Raw genomic sequence first — 23,826 nt, 5'->3', positions numbered from 1 at the left:
TTCGATCACACTCAAAAATGGTAACTACTAGTTTGCTCTACGTTGCAAATGCGAAGCATGATCCTCACTAGCATGATTCATTTGCACTTTCTGAAAATAGCTAGCGCCCCCGGCGTACATGAATCTTGCTCATCCTCTATAAATAGGAGAGAAAAAGGAGATCTCAGTTAAGTTCTCGAGAGTCTTAAGATGCTCCACTACTTCTCTTGCTCTCTTTATTCTCTAATTTTCAGCTAACTTGAGCGTCAGAGAATCTCCACTGGAAAACTTTTTGGTTAGAGACTTTTTGCAAATCCAGCTGCAGCATTTGGGCGCCATCTCCAATAGCACCTCATCTCCTGTTGAGGATCCTTCCATCTTATCTCTGATTGAGGACTTCTTCACCTTACCTTCTTTCAAAAAGATCAAGTCCAACCTCATTGGCTTGGAATTTGACAGCAGTAGCACATATTAACCAAATATAGATTATTTTTTAGTCCCTTGGAAATTAGGTTTTTGGATATGAACATATAAACTCAAGTTCAATAATCAAGTTCTACATATAGAATTCGAAGTTAATGTGATAAAGCCATCAAAAAATTAATTTGGATCGCTATCCAAGTATTAGAAAGAACAAGGGCAGGTTATTGAGTTTTTGGATATCATTTATACCTTAATTGCTTTTTGTACTGGAACAAAGAACGATTTTGTGCATTTCTTTTATCATCAATCCCTACCAACCTTTATGTTTGCTTTCTTATCAATCTTTTTACATTTGCTTTATGTACCAAAATATATGACAATTAATTTTGTATAGTGTACACATATTCATATTTCCTTTATCATTAGTTCTTATTGGCTTTTATTTCTTCTTTCTATACCAAAATGAAGCATGATTCTGTTTTTTTTTTTACCCTCAGTTCCTATCAATTTTATATTTGTTTGACGCTCAACCTCAAAACCTCAATACCAATATAAATCACTCAGATATGTACCTCAGGATTCTTTCATCTAACTTATCCCTTATTGTCACCATTTCCCTCTAAAGAATCCTTTCAAAAATATTGCTCTTTATTCCCCAAATTTTACAGTCTTTTGTTTCAAATTTTAGTTCTTCCCTATTTTCCATAAAATATTCAAATGTTAATATCTATTTTTTCTTCTCTCTCCCATTTTTTTTTTTGCTATTTTGCTCTAGACTAATAATCCCCTATTGTCCTCCCCTCCTTCCCTCGTACCAATATTCAATGTTGAGTCTGGATCCTCTCCTACGCATTGTCTTCGGATAGCTGCCCCATCATCTCATAGTATAGATGGATGGTTGTTTGGCATCCAATTTGATCTGTTATATTTGATGGCCATCTATCTTCGTGATGGGATAGTGTGGTGGCTATCAATAGTTATATAGTCCACTACAGTACAAAATACACATCTTGTTAGAGTCCTTTGTGCAAATTTTGCATGTGAATGATTGCCAAAACACGTCAAACAGAGAGTTTGTACAAGAATACTTCATTTTTAAGATGGGTGAATTAGTGGCAATCTAGTTACACAACCTTCTATGGTATCAAAAAAAATATACTATAGCATTTGGTATGGCGTGATTCATTCAGGATCAAAGATGATATGAGTGAAGATGATGAAATTATCGTGTTTGATTGCACCATGATGATTCTACGTGACGATGATTTTAAATCACCCTCACTTTTCAAATCACTATCGAAACAGTGATAGAAAACCATTCTTAGAAAAGGAAACCTTTTATTTTTTTGCCACAATATTTTTTGCACGTACATGAAGTGGATAGTTGAGGCATCTTCTCCACAGAAGAGAAGGAAAGTAGGCGGATACTGGGGGCGTCATCTTCATGGAAGAGAAGAAGATCTTCTCTTCTCTCTTGTCATATTGATTAGAAAAAAAAAAATCTATTTGATTTTATTTTAAATTTTTCTCTATTTCAATTTTCAATTTCAACTTCCAAAGAAATTATCAGATATTTTTAATATTATACAGTCGGCGATCTTAAATTTCCATAGCATACCAAATAACTTGAATTCCTATAGCATACCAAGTAATTTATATATATTTAAAAATTTTTAATCACTGCATTATAAAAAATTAAATATAATAATCTTAAATTATTATAAATTAGATCACTTTAAAATTTGGATCACCAGTGATCTCCGATCACCACCGTGATCCAAATTAGGCCATCAAATACCTCCTAAAGGATCCTACATCTGGTTTGAGGAGGCGGGGGGAGATCAAGCACACCGACGACCCGCGATGGGCACAGCGCTCCTCGTTATCCAAATGCATCCGCCCCACCGGCACCCAATCCTCCTGCTGCTCAACCGCTGCAAAACTCTCAAACACCTGAGATGCATCCATGCCAAACTCACCATACTAGGCCCCGCCTTCCTCCACCCCTCTCCCACCTTCACCAAGCTCCTCTACACTTTCACCTTCCTCCACCCCCTGCCCCCCACCCATTCCATAGACTACGCCCTTTCCCTCTTCCATCGCATCCCTTCCCCCTCCACCTTCGCCTACAACCTCCTCATTAGGGCCCGCACCCTCCTCTCCTCCCCATTCCAAGCCCTCATCCTCTTCGCTCGCATGCGCCGCCTATCCATCCCTCCCGACTACCACTCCTTCCCCTTCGCCCTCAAGGCCTGCGCCTGCCTCCGCTCCCTCCCCCTCGGCCGCGCCCTCCACTCCCAAGCCTTAAAGCTCGGCTTCGCCACCGACCTCTTCGTCCACAACACCCTCATTAGCATGTACGCATCCTCCGACTCCATGCTCGATGCTCGATCCCTCTTCGACGAGATCTCCTCCTGCGACGTCGTCACCTACAACACCCTGATCGATGGCTACGTCAAGGCCGGCGACATGATTCTTGCCCGCAAGCTTTTCGATGAGATGCCCCATCGAGATACGGTCTCATGGGGGACGCTCCTGGCGGGCTACTCCCAGATTAGGCAATTCAAGGAAGCCCTCCAGCTGTTCGATCAGATGCTCCCGACAGGATCGAGGCCCGACGACGTAGCTCTGGTCTCTGCCCTCTCTTGCTGCGCTCAACTGGGCGCCTTGGATCAAGGCAAGGTCATTCACCAATACATCAAAGAGAACAGGGCAGCGCTCAACGTATATCTCCTGACAGGCCTCGTAGACATGTACGCCAAATGCGGGTGCATCGATGCTGCTACAGAGATGTTTGACTCCACCACGCACAGGAACTTGTTCACGTGGAATGCGATCGTCGTCGGCCTTGCGATGCATGGCCATGGCGAGCGATCACTGCGGTACTTTGAAAGGATGATAGGGGTGGGAGTTCGGCCGGATGGTGTGAGCTTCCTCGGGGTCTTGGTCGCATGCAGCCATGCGGGGCTGACCGACACAGCACGAAAGCTGTTTGATGAGATGGAGAGCATTTTTGGAGTTGCCCGCGAGCTCAAGCACTACGGTTGCATGGCGGATTTGCTTGGCCGTGCAGGGCTGATGGAGAAGGCGATGGACATGATAAAGGCGATGCCGATGGAGGCCGACGCCTATGTGTGGGGTGGTGTGCTTGGAGGTTGTAGGATACATGGGAACGTGGAGATCGCTGAGATTGCCACCGAGCATCTTTTAAGATTGAATCCAGAGGATAGTGGGGTTTATTCCATCATGGCTGGTATTTATGCTAATGCCAGGAGGTGGGAAGATGTTGCGAGGATGAGGAGGCTAATGGAGGACAGAAGAGTGAGGAAGAACGTAGGTCGCAGTTTGATTGAGGTGGAAGGAGGTTTGTTGCTGATCTGAACACCTGCTGGGTAAATGGAATGGAGATGCAAGAATTACAGCTGATTTGTGGTTAAATTCATTATCTATATATGGATGCCAGGCCAGAGATCTCTGACGATAACTTCGTTCTTAGTAAGGTACAGAGGGAATACCTCAGGAGACAGCAAATAGAAATCATAAAAGCTAAAATGCTTATGGAAACCCAATTCACCAAGGCTGCCACCCTCGAATCAGGTTGAATGTTTGAATCCTTCTTTACTGGTTGCGAGGCTCGAGGTATCAGAGCAGACCAATCAAGGACCAGAGACTTAATTTATCTGGAGAGACCAGCCTCTGCTGCATCCATTAGAGTTGCAACATGCCCTACCTTGGCAGAGACCTTGGCTACATTTCTGGCTGCAGAACAAGAGGAAGCTTCCACCTCTATCCTTGAAATTAGTCTCCCTCTTTTATCTGCAGACTACTCCACCCTATCTATGGTGTTGATGTGGCAACCGAGTCAAAATCTTCTCGTCCAAAACACATGGTGGAACCAAATGAAGCTTTAACCTTGGTTGGTAGAGGTATCCAAGTAGACGAGGATCTACCTACTGATGTGGAATCACAACTTTGATATGTACCTCGTTGGTTGAAGTTGTCAGACATCACCTCTCGCACCCTCTCCGATGGTCCCTTGTCCAACTCCAGTAGTCCCTTCTGCAACTACCAAAACCATGACATCCGCACAAACCAGGGCAGTTGGAGCTATCAAGGAAGTAGCTGTAGTGCTACTACCTCAGAGAAGAACTAGGAAGGGTCCGAAGTCATCTTCTAGCCAACTACATCCTACTCGCCGCTTGGTTCTGTCCTTGCCAGATCTCTGATTGAAATTGGAAGGGCATGTCAGAGGTACTGACACCGAGAGATCTTCGGCCTAATAGCCTCTTGAATAGTATTTATACGATCATCTCCAAAGGTGCTTGCTAATCGTTTGTCTCTCCATCTTCACCTTCTCGTTACTATTCGTGAATGATCAACTCCAAAGGTGCTTGCTAATCGCTTGTCTCTCCATCTTCACCTTCTCAGTACTAAATTCGTGAAATAAAACTCCATTTCTATAGCCACTTAAAACCTCTATAGCCACTTAAAACTTTCTTGCTGATGCCAAGAAAATGTCAAACAAAATATTATATTCTTCTTCTTCTTCTCTCTCTCTTGTTTAATGGATGCGTGAGAGAAAGGGGTTAAATGCTCATCAGCCCATAAACAGAAAACATTTCTTCATTAGCACATAATTTTATTAACTTAACTCAGGAATTAACAAAAATAGTGGGATGCGAGATTGATGGGCAGGAGGTAATGAATTATCAAGTGATGGTGGCATCTCTCTACATTTTATCAAAAAAAAAATCATTAATCGGTAAGTAGCCCCCCGTTAGGTAGCGATGCGCAACGAATTATAATAGTCGCAGAAGGAAAAAAAAAGAATTTAAAAAAATATGGAACACACAAATATGAAATACAAAAAAATTTACGTAGTTCGGAGTCTCTTTCTTCTATGTCCACAATCGTACAGAATAATATTTTTCACTATGAGAATAAAACAGAAAATTTATAAGAGATGAGAACAAAAAAAAAAAAGATTTTCTTTCCTCCTCTTTTGGATGCAAACCAACCCTTTCAGGAAGATAAAATTCCTCCTAAAGATGCTCTTCATATCTGGAAGCAACCTAGAATAGCACACAAGAAGATCCAAGCCCTTTCTCTATCTCTCTTCTTCTCTTTTCTTTTCTCTCTTGGAAAAATCTGGTTGTTGGAATTCTGCAGCCTTTCTCTCTTCCTTTTTTGGACAGCACCTTAACCCTCTCAAAAAATCTCCATAAATTCTATAACACCTCATAGCCTCTCCACCCTTTAAATAGGCTCCTTTCCACGCCCTAAAAGAGTCCTAAAAGAAGTCATGGGGTGGCGTCAAACAATCGGAAGTGTTGGGTGGCAGCAAAACTCTAAGTCTCACTTGGAGTTGGACTTTTACTTTCGACGACAACCATGAAGGATTTATGTGGACTCTTTGCATTTGATCAACACATCTAGAAGGACTTCAAGTTGGCAGCAAAAGGACTCCAAGTCCTCTAAAAAACTTCTCCTTTGAGATGCCAAAAGAAGGGAACACAAGATGGCTTGGCGGCAACACATCATGGGTGGCTTCTAGGATTTCCAATGAGTCTACTCCAAAAGGCTTCAATGCTTGGACCGCACCTAGGGTTTCTAAAACCCTAGGTTACTGATATATGGTGCCTCCACATGGCTTAAACTTGGGTTGACTCGGATCAGCCCTTGGGTCTTGAATGTGTCCAACTGATTGGATGGATTAGGCTCCACCATTCAACAACTCTCCCATTTGTAGACTAAGACATCCAAACATGCATCCACTTGAAATAGAAAAACAAACTTCCAAAATATAGGTTAGTATTTTGTGTGATGCCTCTTTTCAACTAGTTTTAGAGGCCAATTGAGGCCATACATAATCCAATTTTTCTGTAATGACTACTTTAGTCAACATATTGGCTGAATTCTTCGAGCTCTGAATCTTTTTCAGTAACAAGCTTCCATCTTCAAGCCATACTCTGATGAAGTGATATCTCAGCTATATATATTTTGTTCTTGCATAGAACGTAGAATTCTTCACAAGATGAATAGCACTCTTGACTGTCACTGAATAGTACACTATAATTCTACTCTTTATCCAGTTCTTTCAGTAAATTTTACAACCAAATCATCTCCTTATTGGCTTTTGTGATAGCAACATATTCTGCCTCGATAGTAGAAAAAATCACGATGTTCTACAGCTGTGAAATCCAGTTCACTGTTGTCTTGCCAATGATAAAAACATATCCAGTCATGCTCCTCTTAGTATCAGCATCACCACCTAAGTCTGCATCCACGAATTCCTATAGTGTTTGACTTCCCCTCTTATAGCATAAGCCGATCTCTTTGGTACCTTTCAAATATTTGAGGATCTACTTGACAGCTTCCCAATGTTGCTCACTCGGGTTAGCCATGTACCTGCTCACAACTCCTACTGTGAGTGCAATATCGGGTCTCGTGCAAATCATTGTATACATCAAGCTGCCAACCGCTGAAGCATAAGGAATCCTTACCATTCTCTTCAGCTCATCATCATTCTTGGGTGATTGTTCCTTTGAAAGCTTAAATTGACTGACCAAAGGTGTCTTCACAGACTTAGCATTTGTCATGTTGAACATGTCCAACACTTTTTCAATGTAGCTACCTTGAATCAGCTTCAGTGTAACGACCACCCTGTCTTTTTCAATTCTCAACTCAGGTATTTGTTTCGCTACGCCCATGTCCTTCATTGCGAACTCTCTTAATAGCTTTTTTTTTCAACTTTCGATCTCTCACATGTTCGGTCTGACTATTAGGATATCATCAACATACAAGAGTAAGATAATAAAGCTGTTATTGAGTATCTTGTGATAATAGCAATGATCTTCCTGACACCTTATAAAACCATCGTTAGTCATGAATCCATCGAATTTCTTATACCATAACCTGGGGGCCTGTTTCAAACCGTACAAGCTCTTTCTCAGCTTGCACATAAGATCTTCTTTATCAGAGACTACAAAGCCAATAGACTGCTGCATATATATATATATATATATATATATATATATATATATCTTTATCTATCTCATCATACAAAAAAACAGTAGTAACATCTAACCGTTCTAAGTATAAATTCTCAGTAGCAACTATATTTAGAGTCACTCTAATGATAGAAAGCTTAATGATAGGAGAAAAAATTTCGGTATAGTCGATACTTTCCTTTTATTGAAAGCCTTTCACAACCAATCTGGTCTTGTACCTCTTGCTACCATCATGCTCTTCTTTGATCTTGTAAATCTACTTGTTGTGTAGAGCTTTTTTTTCTTTTGGTAGTGTACTGAGCTGCTAAGTCTGATTCTTGCGTAAGGACTGAATTTCATCCTTTATTGCTAGCTCTCACTGGATCAAATCTTTGCTCTGCACAGCTTCCTCATAGCATTCGGGTTCACCGCCATCTGTTAATAATAGATGATGAAGAGAAGATAAATACCTTTCCGATGGTTTCGAGCTTTTTGAAGATCTCCTTACTGAGGTATCTCTGACATTGGTTCAGGATCTTCTTTAGCTCTTTTGGCAATATCATCTTCTGTGATATCTTCTAACTCAACTTGTTCATTTTCCTTAACTAGCTCCCCTGCACTGTCAGGAATATCTTTGTCCTTATAGAGGCTTCTTTCATTGAAGATCACATCCTTGCTCCAGATAATTTTCTTGTCCTGCTCGCTCAAGAACTTGCAGTCGAATTCATAGTGTCATACCCAATGAAGAAGCACTTCTTTGATTTCGCATCGAGCTTGTGTTTCTTTTCAGCATTGACATATACATAAGAGATACAATCGAAAATCATTAGATGAGATATCCTTATTGATTTTTCTGTCCACTCTTCTTCTGGTAGCTTGCAATCAATAGGGATTGAGGGACTTCTGTTTAACAAATAAGCAGCTATGCTAACTGCCTCATCCCAGAACATCTTGAGCAAACCAGCATGAATCCTCATGCTCCTGGCTCTCTCATTCAAGATTCGGTTCATGCGCTTAGCTACTCCGTTTTGTTGTGGCATGCTCAGAATGGTCTTCTCCAACTTGAATGCATTTGCTACGTAGAACTCTTTGAATTTGATGCTGTCATATTTGCCTCCATTGTCTGATCTCAGACACTTAATTTTCTCATCAGACTCATTTTCCACCATACTTTTTTATTTTCTGAAAATAGAAAATGTATTAGATTTATTCTTTAGAAAGTAAACCTATACCTTTCTGATGGAGTTATCAATAAATGTCACATAGTAGTGCCAGCCTCCAAGAGATATGATCGGAGAAGGACCCCACATGTCAGTGTATACAAGCTTTAATTTTCTTGCCTTTGGTATCTTACCAATCTTGGAGAAACTGACCTTCTTCTACTTCTCATATAATTCTCATAGAGACCAATGTCAAAAGACTTTAAACCTATCAGCTTGCCCTTCTTCAACAGTACTTGCATTCCTTTCTCGCTCATGTGACCTAGTTTACAATGCTACAACTCTGAGTCTGCCAGTACCAGTGCCACTGAATCTTTAGTATTGCTAGTCATGTAGAGGGTACCCAACTTGCTTTCTCGTGCTATCACCATAGCACCTTTGGTGATCTTCCAAAAACCACTAACAAAAATTATAATGTACCCTTCAGCATCTAACTGTCCAACTGCAATCAGATTCCTCTTTAAATCTGGGACATGTCTGATATTCTTGAGCTTCCATACCGACTGATTCGGCATCTTTATGTGCACATCACCTTTCTCCATAATATTTAATGGCTCATCATCAGCAAGATAATTTTTTTCAAAATCTCTAACAGTGTAATTCATCATACATTCTTTCTGTGAGATGGAAGAAATGAAGTTCCAGAGTCTAGAATCTATGACTCCATCGGACTGTCCACACTGAGGACTAGGATATCAGCGGTTGCCTTTATTATTGCATTGACGGATTCCTCATTCTGTCCTTTATTCTCCTTTCTTACCTAGCAGTTCTTCCTGGTGTGTCCTTTCTTGTAGTAGTGCTAGCAGCCATCACCTTTAGGTCTTGATTGACTCCTTGTCTTGGACTTGAATTTCCTACGACCTTAGTTGTATTGTGTAGTTCTTCCTCTATCTTCTTGAATAACCAAGACAGAGCCAGAGTTCCCTTTGGATTCTTTCCTCCTAATATCTTTATTGAGAATCAGGTTTCGGACCTCTTCAAATCTTAACTTGCTTGAGCTGCAAGAGCTACTCATTGCTATCACAGTAGCACCCAAACTCTCAAACAAAGAAGACAGTAAAATTAACGCACGACTTCATCCTCAAAACTAATATCAACAGAGCTTAATTGGCTATTAATTAAATTGAACTCATTGATATGATCAGTAATAGACGCATCTTCGTTCATCTTCAGATTGAACAGACGATGCATAAGATATACTTTGTTGGAGGCCGAAGGTTTTTCATACATATTGGATAGAGCCTTCATCAGATCAGCTGTCGTCTTTTCTTTTAGGATATTGAATGCGACGTTCCCATCCAATATTAAATAGATGACTCTCAAGGTCGAGCGATCTAGCAGCTCCCAATCATCTTGTGACATCTCGACAGGTTTCTTTCCTTGTAATGGTAGGTGAAACTTCTTCTGGTACAGATAGTCTTCGATCTGCATCTTTCAAAATCCAAAGTCTTTTCTATCGAATCTGTTGATCTTAACCTTTTCTTCATCTCCTACCATCGCTCCCACTCTTTCTCTCAAGCTTGGGGTTCCGATACCAGTTGTTAGGTAGTGATGCGCAGTGGATTACGGTAGTCCCAGGAGAAAAAAGAAAAAATTGAAAAAAATATGAAACATACAAGCATGAAATACAAAAGAATTTACGTGGTTCAAAGTCTCTTGCTCCTATATCTATGGCTGCACAGAATAATATTTTTCACTATGAGAATAAAACAGAAAGTTTGCAAAAGATGAGAACAAAAAAGATCTCTCTTTTTTCCTCTCTTTTGGATGCAAAACCAGCCCCTTCAGGAAGATGAAATCCCTCCTAGAGATGCTCCTTACACCTGGAAGGAACCTAGGATAGTACACAAGAAGACCCAAGTCCTCTCTCTATCTGTCTTCTTCTCTTTTTTTTTCTCTCTTGGAAAAACCTGGTTGCTGGAATTCTACAGCCTTTCTTTCTTCCTTTCTGGGATGGCATCTTAGCCCTCTTAAAAAATCCTTATAAATTCTATAACGCCTCATAGCCTCTCCACCCTTTAAATAGGCTCCTTTCGACGGTCTAAAAGAGTTCTAAAAGGGGTCATGGGGCGGCATCAAACAGCTAGAAGTGTTGGGTGGCAGCAAAACTCCAAGTCCCACTTGGAGTTGGACTTTTACTTTCAGCGGCAACCGTGAAGGGTTTATGTGGACTCTTTGCACTTTGTCAACACATCTGGAAGGGTTTCATGTTGGGCAGTAAGAGGACTCCAAGTCCTCTAAAAAACTTTTCCTTTGAGATGCCAAAAGAAGAGAATACAAGATGGCTTGGCAGCAACACATCATGGACGGCTTCTAGGATTTCCGATGAGGCGGCTCCAAAAAGCTTCAATACTTGGGCGGCACCTAAAGTTTCTAAAACCATAGGTTACTGACATATGGCACCTCCACATGGCTCATATTTGAATTGACTCGGATCAGCCCCTAGGTCTTAAATATATCTAACCGATTGGGTGGATTAGGCTCCACCACCCGACACCCCCATCTAATTTTATGACAAAAATAATATAACATTTTTTTTGAAAAGGTTCAAATTTTTATACCCATATTCAATAATCCCATATCGGATATGTAAATGCAAGTACATTTACATTTCGAGGTCCAGTAGTTCTAAGCCTAGTTGGGTTTTGGAGATGTTAGGCTGATGACACGTGCGCACGTATAGCTAGCTTATTTTGCCACATGCCCAATCAGATTTAATTCATTTTTAACTAAATATTACATATTTCAAAAATTTTGATATGTGGTTTAAATCATTGATTTTAAAATTGAATGTAAATTCAAAGCGTCTCGTGACTCGGAAGCTGCACTAATGGCAGACACCTTGGCAAGGATGATGGCAATCTCATCTCTGTAGCAGCAGCTGTCATGCGGAGAACCCGGGCATGGCAGAAATTCTTTGAGGTGCTGGACCTCTTTTATAAGATCTTAAAGCATTTGGCAATCACAAGATAGTTTGGTGCTTTTGGCCAGATGGATGCCATTTCTAAAGTCTTCATGTTTCTAAAGCTCTCTCACCCAACCATTTTGACACTAGATTTTCCACATTTAGAGACAAATTCTGTATTGTACCTCAAGAACACTTCATTTTGTACACATCATGTTATAAGGAACTCGATAATAATCAGTATAGTTATAAGCTGATAGCACAAATTCAAACCTTAAATATTCTTTTTATTATTAATTGATTCAATGTTGCTAGACAAAATTCTAATTTTCAACATGGGGGATATAGGGAGACATCAGCCTAAAAGAAATGTGAATACATCTCTCAATGATATTATGCCTTCCACCAATCTTGTTCTTGGATCAATGACAACAAGCCGCCGCACCCCTGACAAGGGAGAAGCCATGTTACCTCATCTGAGACTTTTGTGATCTCATGAATGTTGTGTGTGCATATTTGTGCATGTCCTGTGTGTAAATATAGATTCTCTGACAGGTACCTGGATCAGAGAGTTGCTCCAAAATCTCACGGAATGAAGTTGAACGCAAACAAGTGTGGCATCGTCTGCGGCCATTTGCCTGGTATACTTGTTCCAAGGCCTGAAACCAGATTCAGTGGAGTGACATCATCAGCTCAGGGAAAAGGGAAAACAGCCTGATTTTATTACTACAAATCTGATGTGGACAAAGAAAATTATCCAGATTCCTCAATTTTGTTTTTTGTAGTGTCGTGGAAGATTGGGTAATATCATCATGGTGTACACCAATATGACAGCACCCAGTGTGATTTTCAGACCAGTGCAATACAAATTCAAAACTGAATATGATTGCAATATATGCTTGAAAGTGTTTCATCAAAGAATTTTCCCGTGTACTCTGGATAATGGAAATCAGTTAGTGAGTCTCTGTTTAGCAATTGAGGAATATGAATGACTGTGGATAAAGAGATCTAATTCATTTCCATGAATAGACAGGCCGCAGTCATGGGACTAATTTACTATAAAGCTAAAAGATTCATCTGAAATACAGTACCATCCTAGCACTAGAGAGAAGCAGTCTAGGTATTATTTGAAAGTACAGAAATCAACCTGAGTATAATTTAGCCTAGCTACCCAAATAATAGAAGAGGTAGATAGGGATAAATACCAAATATGAATGTATAAACAAGCAAAACTTGTAGACTTACTTGCTCCATAGTCATTTGATCAAGCTGAATGCGAGCATACATATCATCTTTTGCTAAAGCCAGAATGTCACTGCATGACAAAAAGCCACATTCACTTCCATATAGATCACAGGGAATGAGAATTAATGCATAATCAGGGAATAATTTGCCATTCTTAGAACTTTAAAACTGCTTTTAAAAGCTTGAGTTCTGATGAACTCAAGCACAAAAGGTTAATAAAACACATTTCAAACTCAAGTATATAAAATTGAGCCTCCCAAACAGTGGCAATGAGTCCAAAAGTACAAAATAATTAATAAGCCTCCAAAGACCTATTAAATTCAAAATAGTGCATGATTGCCTATGTACTTGGTTATTTATCCACAACGAAGAAAGTAAAAGATCCAATTTGGTATGGTTCCAAAAAACAAACACATGGGAAAGATTTTGGAGCAGCACAGCATCAAATCAGAAGATAAGTTTAGGTAAGACGTAGATAATGGTTTTCCTAGTGTTTATGTTGCATTACCATGCATTTCCCATTTTCCAAATAACAAGAAGTTATGATTTAATCCTTGCACGGTATTTTCTTGTATCACTGTAATGTTATAAACCAATTTGGTAGCTATGTTCTTGAACCTGCATGGCAGATACACTAAAACATGTGCAAATGCAAGTAGCCACCTAATTATTTGCACAGCAAGCACCTATAAGAGTGTACATGGCATTTGGAGAGCTACAGTTCACAAGGAAGAGAAAAGCAAGTGCTAGTATATGGTGAGTTGTTAGCAAGGTAATTTACCCAGCCATGTATTATTTAATGAACCACCTCTATGCTACCATTGCTGAAAGATCATTCTAATTGAAAGCTTCAATCTAATTATATAATATTATTGATCATCAAAAGTTTAAGAGCTACATCCCATAAAAAAGGATTAAGAATATGTACATGTGGATACAGAAGATACCTGCGAGAGTATACATCGATTAATGATCCACGATCATCAACGATTGGAATAGAACTTACTCCAGCTGAACCAAGAGAGAAAGGTAGAAAATTAATACAGCACATAGGGAATTTGACTTCAAAGGCATGCCTATTGAATTGCAAATTTTAGTTGGCAACACAGACAAAGGAACATGAATGGAAAGAGAATCTTATATGCAGTCCATTCTCCAATTAAATCAACATATAACCTCCTACAATTTAATGAATGATAAAAGAAAGCAGGTAATAGAGACTTCTAAAGGGGTCATATTTTTCGGAAATGTACAAAAGCTCGAGAAAGAATCTGCAGGTTGGAAGCTTTGGCTAAAGCCTGACAAAAGTTCCAAACAAATTGGTCCACAGAGTCTGGTTTTGAGCTTTTGGACCTAGCATAGCATGATTCTATAGTTTCAATTTGTTGTAGGAAATTAAAATTGTCCAACAAATGAAGTCACAAAGTTATTATCTGATGGTTCTACAATAAATACCCAAAGACTCGCAAAACTGCTTAAGAGGCACAAACTTTGTAACTAAAAGGCCTACTAATGAAGTAATCTTAAGAGATTGAAGAGCTAGACTATTCTGAACAAAATCCATTATCACTGCAGTAAATGCATATGCACGTGATGAGAGCATTTGAGCTCCATCAATTTTAGCTGATGCGGTGTTTAATCAAGGAAACTTCTCAACATTGACCATAGTATAGATTTACTCATTAACAATATGGCATTAGCTCTGAGGTATATGCTTATTATGTGCAAGTAAGGCTGTCAGTTCTGGACACCAACACAGGGTCTCAGATACTCCAATAATTCGGGCAGTAGTGACATACAGTTCCAGAGACCAATACAAGGTCTCCAATAAACTAATAATTCAGGAAAGCAGTGACATACATGGTACGTACATAGATATATGACCAAGAGATGAATAATTTGATCTATCAAACCTCAAGAGATAAGTTAATATGGCAGAGTCAATCCACAAGACAACTTGACCTAAAATCACAATCATCCACCAAACTATATCTCTTAATTCCCTTGACCCATCCATATCTCTTGACAACATTTATAGAGTTTTATGCATGTGATTAAATGATAAAGTCAGTTCAAGGTAGCATAAATAAAAAAATAAATGAACACATCAAATTTTAATGGATGCTTTCCTTTCAAAGTCAAGATTCTGCAACAAGCCAAACATCAATATCATCATGTATCATAACATGTACAAGAATATGTTGGCACAACTAGCATTTGATTAAATACCAAATAATAGATCCATAACTAAGCAAATATTAAGAAGATAGGCAGATAATGGTATAAAGGCAATAATACTGTCATTCAAATATCATGCATGCGAAGGTCTGCAATCTGCTGGAATAAAAAAAGCATAATGATATTGAAGGAAAAGTTGGTATCTTCCTGTCAATTTTTGAAGATAACTCTCTATGGTTCAGGGAGGGTCCTTATAAATTAACTAGATTTAACATGGAGAAAAAAGGAAATTATCTGATCGCCCAAAGCAATTCTTCCAGTATAACATCATATCTAGATGCAAATGCCCTTAGAAGTTTTGCAATATGCGATCAAAAATATCAATTAAAGACCTGGTTCTTATTATAATTGAACTATGCATGAGTGGACTTGACACATGAAATAAACTCCATATCTAAATAGAAATGCCCCTTTAAGTTTTGAATACACTATCCAAGATATCAGTTGAAGAACTGGTTTATATTATAAATATGCATGATTGCACATGAAACAAACTTTAGAAACCCTAAAAGTTCAACAAATCATCTGGGAGTCCCGTTTAGGATAAATTCTCCATAAGTAGGCACTATATTAGTTGGTAAGCTATAATAGCACTTGAAGAACCGGTGCATATTATAGAGAAAATTACAAACCCCCCAGGTCAATATTTATTGTGCTTACACCCAATAGTTTGTAATATCTATAATTATATCCAGTTAAATTAATAGCATTAGTGAAACCATTTACGTCATGTACAAAATCGAAATTGCCCCCAAATAAAACCTACACTTATATCCTTGGGTTGCTGTTATGTCACTTAAGGTTATTTTGGTCACGTTTGAATTTTTTTTCGACATAACATTTGGATCCCATTTGAGGTTAGTAGTTTGACTAAATTTCTGTTAACTTATAGATTTAAAGTGTTGGATAAAAATAAACCTCAAGGGCAAGATTCAGTGTGCAAGTACCGAGGCTCGAACTGGTTGCCAAGTGGCACAATTTGGTATGCTCCCGTACAATTTCATACCAGGCTCAAATCCACACAATAGGATGAAGAAAAAGAGGGGGAGGTACGGAGAGGGAGAGGGGAGCCTCCAGAGGCTCGCCGAGGCCGCTGCAAGCTTGTAACCCCTAGAGGGCTGGCGAGGATTGAGGGAGGCAGAAGGAAAGAGAGGAAAAGAGAGAGAAGACAGAGAGGAAAGGAGAGGGGAGAGAGAGAGAGAGCCTCTAGAGATCTATTAGAGGCCGCCAAAGGCCCACTAAGGTTGCTAGAGGGCTGGAGGCATCCGATCAAAACAAGGATGAATGCCCCTGTTTTGTCTTCATTTTCTCCATGATATCGGATGAAGTCGGCAATATCAGCCAACTTCACTTCAGACTTGATTTTTTTCCAAGTCATTGCCGACTTCATCCTATATCCGCAAAATAAAAAAATCCAATCTTAAGTCCGTTGCCGATTTCACCTGATATCGTGAAAAAAAACAAAGAAAATGAAATAGAGATGTCCGCCACTGTTTCGATTGGATGCCTCCAGCCCTCCAGCAACCTCAGAGGGCCTTTGAAGGCTCTCTCCCTCTCCTCTCTCCTTCCCTCCCCTCCTCTCTCTCTTTTCCTCTCTTTCCGTCTCCCTCCCCCTCCTCACTGACCCTCTAATAGGGGTAGCGAGCCTCCAACAGCCTCCAGAGGCTCTCTCCCTATCTCCACCTCCTTCCCTCTCCCTTTCTCTTCTCTTTCCTTCTCCGTCCGCTCACCAGTGTTTCCTTTCGAATGTCAGAACCATTCTAATCAGCCATCCGTATGATTCAGGATAGCATGAAATTTTGTACCGAACCGAACTGCCCGGTACACCTCGTACCATAGCGTACTGGTACATCGAACCACCACATACTGACACAGGCATACCATACTGTACTACGAACCGACACTACAATGGATTCACCAGTACGAGCTCTGATATCGAGACGGCGAACCTTGTAGTTCTGCCGAACATTCTCAGGGGGTAAGTGTATTGGGTGCATGTATAATTTACCCCTAATCTTGGTGGGGGGGGTTGTAATTTACTCCACATTATAAATATATATGATGGACTTGGCACATGACAAACCATAAGGGTTCAATAAACTGCATGTACCCTTGGGAAGAAACTTCCCATTGGTAAGCAGGCACTATATTGGTTAGTAAGCTACAAAAAACAAGACACCGAAAGCTTATTAGACCCAATTTTAATTCATGCGTGCGTGCATGCGTGAAGCCCTATAAGGTGCTTGGAGGAGGTCTTTTTGCAATAAAACTTGTGTCATACTAATCACTAATCTGTCATGTCCACAGTCCATCGAATTTATAGAAGTTTGTTCATAATAGTGATACTGAAATCAAGATTCTATATTTAGGTCCATGGACCCATGTTAATCTCAAGATGTTAGCTTGTCAAAACAGTTAAAAAGGGAAAAAAGATAAGATTCTAAATTTTTTGTTATAAAATTTGAGTATTCTAAACAGCAATACCTTTCTGTGATATTTTGTTTTGCAATAGTAAATTCACTGAAGCACAATGATAGCTCAGAAGGTATCTAGTTGTTGCTTACCATTGTGGCAAGCTGATGTGAACTACTACAGCATAGATATGATAAAATTATTTAAAAAAATGAAATTTCTTCAATCAATAATTCAGGTATCTATAGAGCCACTAATATGGTGGAATGTGCATTTAAGTCATATGATCAACAATAGAAAATGATTTTTCTTAAGCTTGTAAGATGATATATTTGTGCATAATGCATGATTTGATTTGCATTGGTCTTTTCAGATAATTCATATCTTACAATCTGTCATCAGCACTAGTAGAAAGTAATACCATCTAAGCTCACATATTGCTGTACATCCTCATTTTTGTCATTTATGTGCATGGAATTCTGTAGTTAGATCTAATTTAAGTTGCTTGGTTGACGCTATATGATACATCGAACCACAATGGACATCAAGAATTGATGTTCAAACAACAATCTAATGTATTAGCTAGTTATGACAAACTAGCATGTTGGACAAGCACAATATGTGGCATACTTATATGCAAGGTTTTCAATACAGTGGGAAAAGCACAAGAAAGGGATAGTTTGACAGGAAGATTTTAGAATTTTATCTCATGGGGCTGCTAATTCATAGAGCAAATCCAAGCAAAAAAATTTGCAATCTTGGAATACTATCCTGCATAGTTATTTGACATTTAGATTTTTCTATTCCATAATTTCAATATCAGAAGCTGTGCTATTGAATAGAAGGGGGAGATCAATCAGCAATGCTATATTCAAAATAAAAAGTCAAACAAGCTTCTATGTAAACATATAGGAGGCCAAATGAAACATGTACCTTCTAGTAACAAATCAAGAGCAGAACTTAAAGATGCATTTCGTTGCAATATTGCTAGTTGACGTACACTACGCCTTCGAGTATTTGGCATCCATGTGCCTAGAGGGATACTGAAAATCTGATACCGTAGAAGTGGCATGGATTCGATATACTCTCCAAAATGTGCGCAGATAACTGGACAATTGATGATGTCAAAATGAGCTAAAATAACATCACATGTACGGGTTCTAAAGAGGGAGAGAGAGGCTAAATTTCTGTACATTTTAATATCCCAGGAAGGCTTGCAAGATTTAGTAACGGCATGGATGACCCATCCTCCAATGAAGATCCAAGTATAGGAATTGCAGATATCTCATTCTGAACAATCTTGAGAGCCACAGCAGTCAGAAGATCATCATCCGAGACCTCCAAAAGAAAAAGAGATGTAAGAAATGCAACAATAAATAACAAAACTTAAAATGGACAGTGGAAAGAAGACAAACCCAACATTAATTGTTTGCTTTTGGTGATAGGCATGATTAAAGGATCTAGTAATTAAACTCAACCTTGAACTACAAGGAAAGAAGATAAAAACATTGGGAGAAAAGTTGGCAGATAAGCAGTTAGCTATGTGGCAGATGATTTATGATGTAAAGTTACATCTTGCATCTTCCATGATAGCACACATAGATCGATACCGTACACACACATAACCAAAGCACCTCAAACATGCCAATGAATCCATAAGGACCCCACCAGATTGTTAATCAATGTACAGACCTTCATAAAACAATGATTGACAAAAACCAAGTCAAAATATTGAAAGTTTGCAGGTTCCAGTTTTCAGACTCACTTACACATTATACCCCATATGTAGGGAGGTTGCTTATCTATATTGCAGGTCCAACAGAGTATTCCAGCGTAAGTGTACTGGTACACTAAAATACACAACAATCTGCATCTAAAAATTGATGCACCCAACTTGGACTTATTGCCATTTGATTTTAGTAGTCATGTACTTGCTAATCTTACAAATGTAATATTTGATAAATAAACGAATGACCTGCAGGCTTCAAGTGACCAAAAAAACCAATGATTGACAAGAACCAGGTCAAAATATTGAAAGTTTGCAGGTTCCAGTTTTCAGACTCACTTACACATTATACCCCATATGTAGGGAGGTTGCTTATCTATATTGCAGGTCCAACAGAGTATTCCAGCGTAAGTGCACTGGTACCCTAAAATACACAACAATCTGCATCTAAAAATTGATGCACCCAACTTGGACTTATTGCCATTTGATTTTTGTAGTCATGTACTTGCTAATCTTACAAATGTAATATTTGATAAATAAACGAATGACCTGCAGGCCTTCAAATGACCAAAAAAGGAGCTAGACACCAAAAAAACTTTAACAAAGGAAGCTTACTTGCAAATGAGCTGAAAGACATCGAGAACTTATTGAGATGATATACGCAAATTAGGGCTAAGCAAATAACCGAAACCCGAAGAAACCCACCCAATCCGACCCAATAAATATCGGTTTCAGTTGGTTGAAAGACAAATTGGGTGGAATCAGGTTGGGGTTTGTAAAAAATTGGTTATTTACGGTCGCATTCGTTCCTACATTTTTAATCCACATAAAACTGAATCCAACCGATGTAGTATTTCACAAACTCACTTTCATTTTGAGACGGCGTTGTTTAGATTTTAATACTTCATTCTAAAAAAAACACCGCATCACCTATTTGCATTCATGAGAATATTAATGTTGAATTGTTGATAAAGGCATATTAATTTGAGACAATTCTAGAGTGAAAGCTTTCAAATGTAATTACTTTCAAATAAGTAATTTTTTTTTCCTATTTTGTTTTGTACAGATTCAAAAATAAGTCTAAAATTTGTAACTTATAAGGTTAAGGCATTTTTTGCATTAAATTGAAAAAAAAAAAATAAGCTTAAGTGGGCCACTACTAGACTTAAAATCAACATTGAGTCAACATTGAAACCTAAACTGACACAACCCACTCGAATCCGTTGCAAACCGTTCGCTTCGGTTTCAAACGATTTATACATGATAAACGGTCAGCAGTGGATTGAATTTTCTTCAACCCGATTAGGTTTGGTCGGATGAAATTTTTCTCTCAACCCGACCGGTGCTTAGCCCTAATGCAAATTCCATGGACTAAAAGGAGGTCCCACCCAGTAAGCAGAGAGAATCAAATCTGACATGGTAAGCTAAGGAGAGAAGAACATTACATATGAAAAGCATTTATATGGAAATTGTAACTTCATGAGAAATGAAGGGCAAATCCATAATAGATAAACTAATAAACAGCAACACAAGATCCTATGGCTGCTAGTCTGATCAGGGAAAGACTTGTTGATTATGCTTAAAATTACAGATAATGTTCCTCAGCATTCCTTGAGTTTTTAGAATTTGGAGGTGCTCAAAAATACAGGTCTAATGAGTTTGTAAGAGCCAAACTTTCTTGCTTAAAAGTAACTTGATTATGAAGATGTTTTATCAGTACTAAAAAAAGAGGTCTGTTACAATCGCAGCTTTGATCAGTTACAAATTAGGCTTGATTCAGCCTTATTATGATAAGGAATGTAATATCCATAGTTGGAAACAAATAGTGCAGCTAAAGGACTTCTATTTCTGCCTGGATTTGGGATTGGCCAGTTATAAAGATCCCTATTCTATTAAGGAGTCTTATTTGGGAACAAATAAAAAATAAATAAAGAAGAAAATCACAACATATCAGCAATAAATCACCACAATCATGCCAAGAATTGCTGAAATTACAAATCAACCTTAACTGTTGGGATTTTTCTTTATTTCCTTATTAATCCTAGCTATCTTAAAAGTATAGAAGGCTATAAATAATCCTAACCAGCCACCTTTAAGGGGGAAGAAAAAAAAAAGAATTGATTGCTATTTTTCTCTTATTCCTCTTAATTTTCAACATTAATAATATTGCTTTTGGAGGTCTTCTCATTCTCGAATTTGAGAGATTCTTGTTAGGGGAGTATAAATCCTAACAATTTGATATCAGAGCCTACAACGATCCACTCTCCTTGCTGCTTTCTTCTTCGATTTTCATGGTGACTTCTTCGATATCTGAATCTATAACGAAGAAGAACGATGTCAAAGTTGAAAGCACTAAAGCACCATCGATCGAACAATCTCACCAAAAGATCTTATCCTCCATCAATGCCTTGGCGTGACAATTGAAAAAAGTTAAAGATAATCAAAGATTCTTCAAGCACTATACTCTGATGCCCAATAGTATCACACAAACAATGCGTTTGGCTCCAATGTGGCATACTTTTAACCAGATCCCTGAGTAACGCACAAAATGTTCCAGACAAAAGTAGGGTTGGATGGAGACACTTTTCCTCCATCTCTGATTTTTATCAAAGAAGATGTGGTGTCCCCACAAGTCACTGACCCTTTACGGGTAGGGGAGGCACTTCGGTGCACCCCCACACAACTGGTGTGCCTTACGGCTAAGGAATGGTGTTGGAATGCGGTAAGAAACCTCTTGTTCCTAATTTTGAAGATTTTCTTTCAGCAAACCAGCAGCCTAAAGGTTCGCATAATTAGCCCATCTTCACCTACGTGCTGCCTTCACAAGACCCCTATATTGGTGAGAAGTATGATGATGAGTACTTGAAGGACTATTGGCCGACCACCTTTACCACCGAAGCCGGCCATTCTATTGCTGTTTCGGGACAGCAAGGGCTGATTTCGCACTTCCACGGCTTTCAATTATTACTCAGACAGAGATACCAGCGGCCCGCCATGAGATTCTATCTCGACAAGATAATTATAGCTGAAATCCTTATGATCGTGGCTGCAGACAGCAAACAGCTATAGGAAACAATGTGGGATTCGAACGGACTTCCTTTGGCCAACCCCAGATCCCACACAAGCATCGCTTCCCTTAACAAGCAGTGCAATCTTGATATTCGAAGATTGACTTTCCGAAGTTCGATGGTAATACAAACATACAAGTTTGGCTTTTTGCTGCTGAAAATTATTTCAGATGCACAAACACACTAGAAGATTGTAAGGTGGCAATCGCATCGCTTTATTTGGAAGCCGCACAATGGTACAAGTGATACTGTACACGAATGGGGCAGTCGGCATGGGAGGACTTTAAGCAAATAATTGTGGTGCGATTCGGGTTGGATCGCATGATGAACTATATGGTGGCACTTCAACTCCGATAGAGGGGGTCCGTTGCTAACTACCAAGCTTAATTTGAACAGTTCTCCAATATATTGCCTAACCTCTCCAAAGATGCTTTGATTGGCTCCTTTATTAGCGGCTTGAAGGAGTCTATACAATGGAGGATTGGCTCATGAGCCTACATCGATTTTGAAGGCTTACAGCGAAGCACAAATGACAGAGAAGAAGTTGACTTTGACTATCCCATCATATGGAGCTAATCTACAACCTCGACTTCAGCTGGCAAGCAACTATAACAACCAACCAGCAAGCATATTTGCAAGCCGGCCACCTCCAAGGCCCTTCCACAGTGGGTCAGCCACTAGTGGAGCCAATAAGGCTCCAACCAATGCACGGCCAGCAGCGAGCTTTTCCTCTTCTACCCCTCCAAAGCCATGCGAACCTTTACCACTTCTCAAGTTAAAGAAGGAAGAAAGGGCTCTGCTTTCACTGTGACGAAAAGTGGAGGCCGGGGCACAAATGCAAAACTCAACCGTACTTGGTGATGCCCGACAATGAGCAATGTGATGCTGATGTTGATAGCTAGGAAGCCTACAATGAAGAGCCACAAGAAAAAGGCGAAGAGGCATTACCTAAAGATTTCGAAGAGCCCATGATTTCCCTCTATATCTTATCTGGGGTCGCAAAAAAGCCTTAAGCGATGCGGTTTTCAGCAAACATAAGAAAGATGACAGTTTCGATGTTGGTCAACACCAATCCACTCATTGCTTCATCAACACCGGCATCACAAAGAAGTTGAAGTTATAGATGGAGCCAGTATTTTGCTTCGAAGTGATGGTCGGCAACGGCCAAAAGATGAAGTGCACCGAAAGTGCGCCAAAGTACCCTTAACATACAAGGTGAGTACTTTGAATTTGATTGATATGCAACAACCTTAAAGGAAATAGACATGGTGCTTGGCTTGTCTTGACTTCATGACGTAGTGAAGGATGTCCATTGGAGTTGCACAAAGATGACAATGACCTTCGAAAAAGATGGCCGGCGAGTCCAATTAAAGCGGCAGAGCCTACCGAGGCAGAGCCAGTCACACTCCAATAATTCATGAAGCTCGCATCGACTTCTCCGGCTTTCATGTTACTGTGCATTGAACCTTTCGAAACCATGACACCAGAATTGCTGCTGTTGGACAGCAGCATAGCTGACCACCAAAGGACTATTCTAGCAGCCCAGGAGGAAGGTTCAGCCAGCCACGAGGTGTTAGATCGAGGGGCAGACCAGCAGCAAACTTTTGAAGAAACCGTGGAC

The 23,826-nt window shown here is 39.4% G+C and overlaps 2 protein-coding genes across 2 annotated transcripts in view; one reads left to right on the top strand and one right to left on the bottom strand.

Moving 5' to 3' along the window:
- The first annotated feature begins 2,198 nt into the window (after positions 1-2,198).
- LOC105060369 (pentatricopeptide repeat-containing protein At5g61800) lies at positions 2,199-4,938 on the top strand. Its single transcript, XM_010944035.3, has one exon. It carries the CDS (start codon positions 2,266-2,268, stop codon positions 3,781-3,783), a length of 1,518 nt encoding a protein of 505 aa, XP_010942337.2. The 5' UTR covers positions 2,199-2,265; the 3' UTR covers positions 3,784-4,938.
- A 6,844-nt stretch (positions 4,939-11,782) lies between these two features.
- Positions 11,783-23,826, bottom strand: part of LOC105060370 (sucrose nonfermenting 4-like protein) — a 31,666-nt gene continuing 19,622 nt past the window's right edge. The window contains exons 8-13 of the mRNA XM_010944036.2: positions 18,605-18,749; positions 18,345-18,518; positions 13,709-13,772; positions 12,762-12,831; positions 12,076-12,175; positions 11,783-11,963 (exon numbers count right to left, since the gene is read on the bottom strand). Coding sequence (XP_010942338.1) covers positions 11,872-11,963; positions 12,076-12,175; positions 12,762-12,831; positions 13,709-13,772; positions 18,345-18,518; positions 18,605-18,749 — 645 coding nt within the window. The 3' untranslated portion in view covers positions 11,783-11,871. The remainder of the gene's footprint in view (positions 11,964-12,075; positions 12,176-12,761; positions 12,832-13,708; positions 13,773-18,344; positions 18,519-18,604; positions 18,750-23,826) is intronic.

This window comes from Elaeis guineensis, chromosome 1, assembly GCF_000442705.2.
Source record: "Elaeis guineensis isolate ETL-2024a chromosome 1, EG11, whole genome shotgun sequence".
Lineage (NCBI taxonomy): Eukaryota > Viridiplantae > Streptophyta > Magnoliopsida > Arecales > Arecaceae > Elaeis > Elaeis guineensis.
This window is presented reverse-complemented; position numbering and strand designations above follow the sequence as displayed.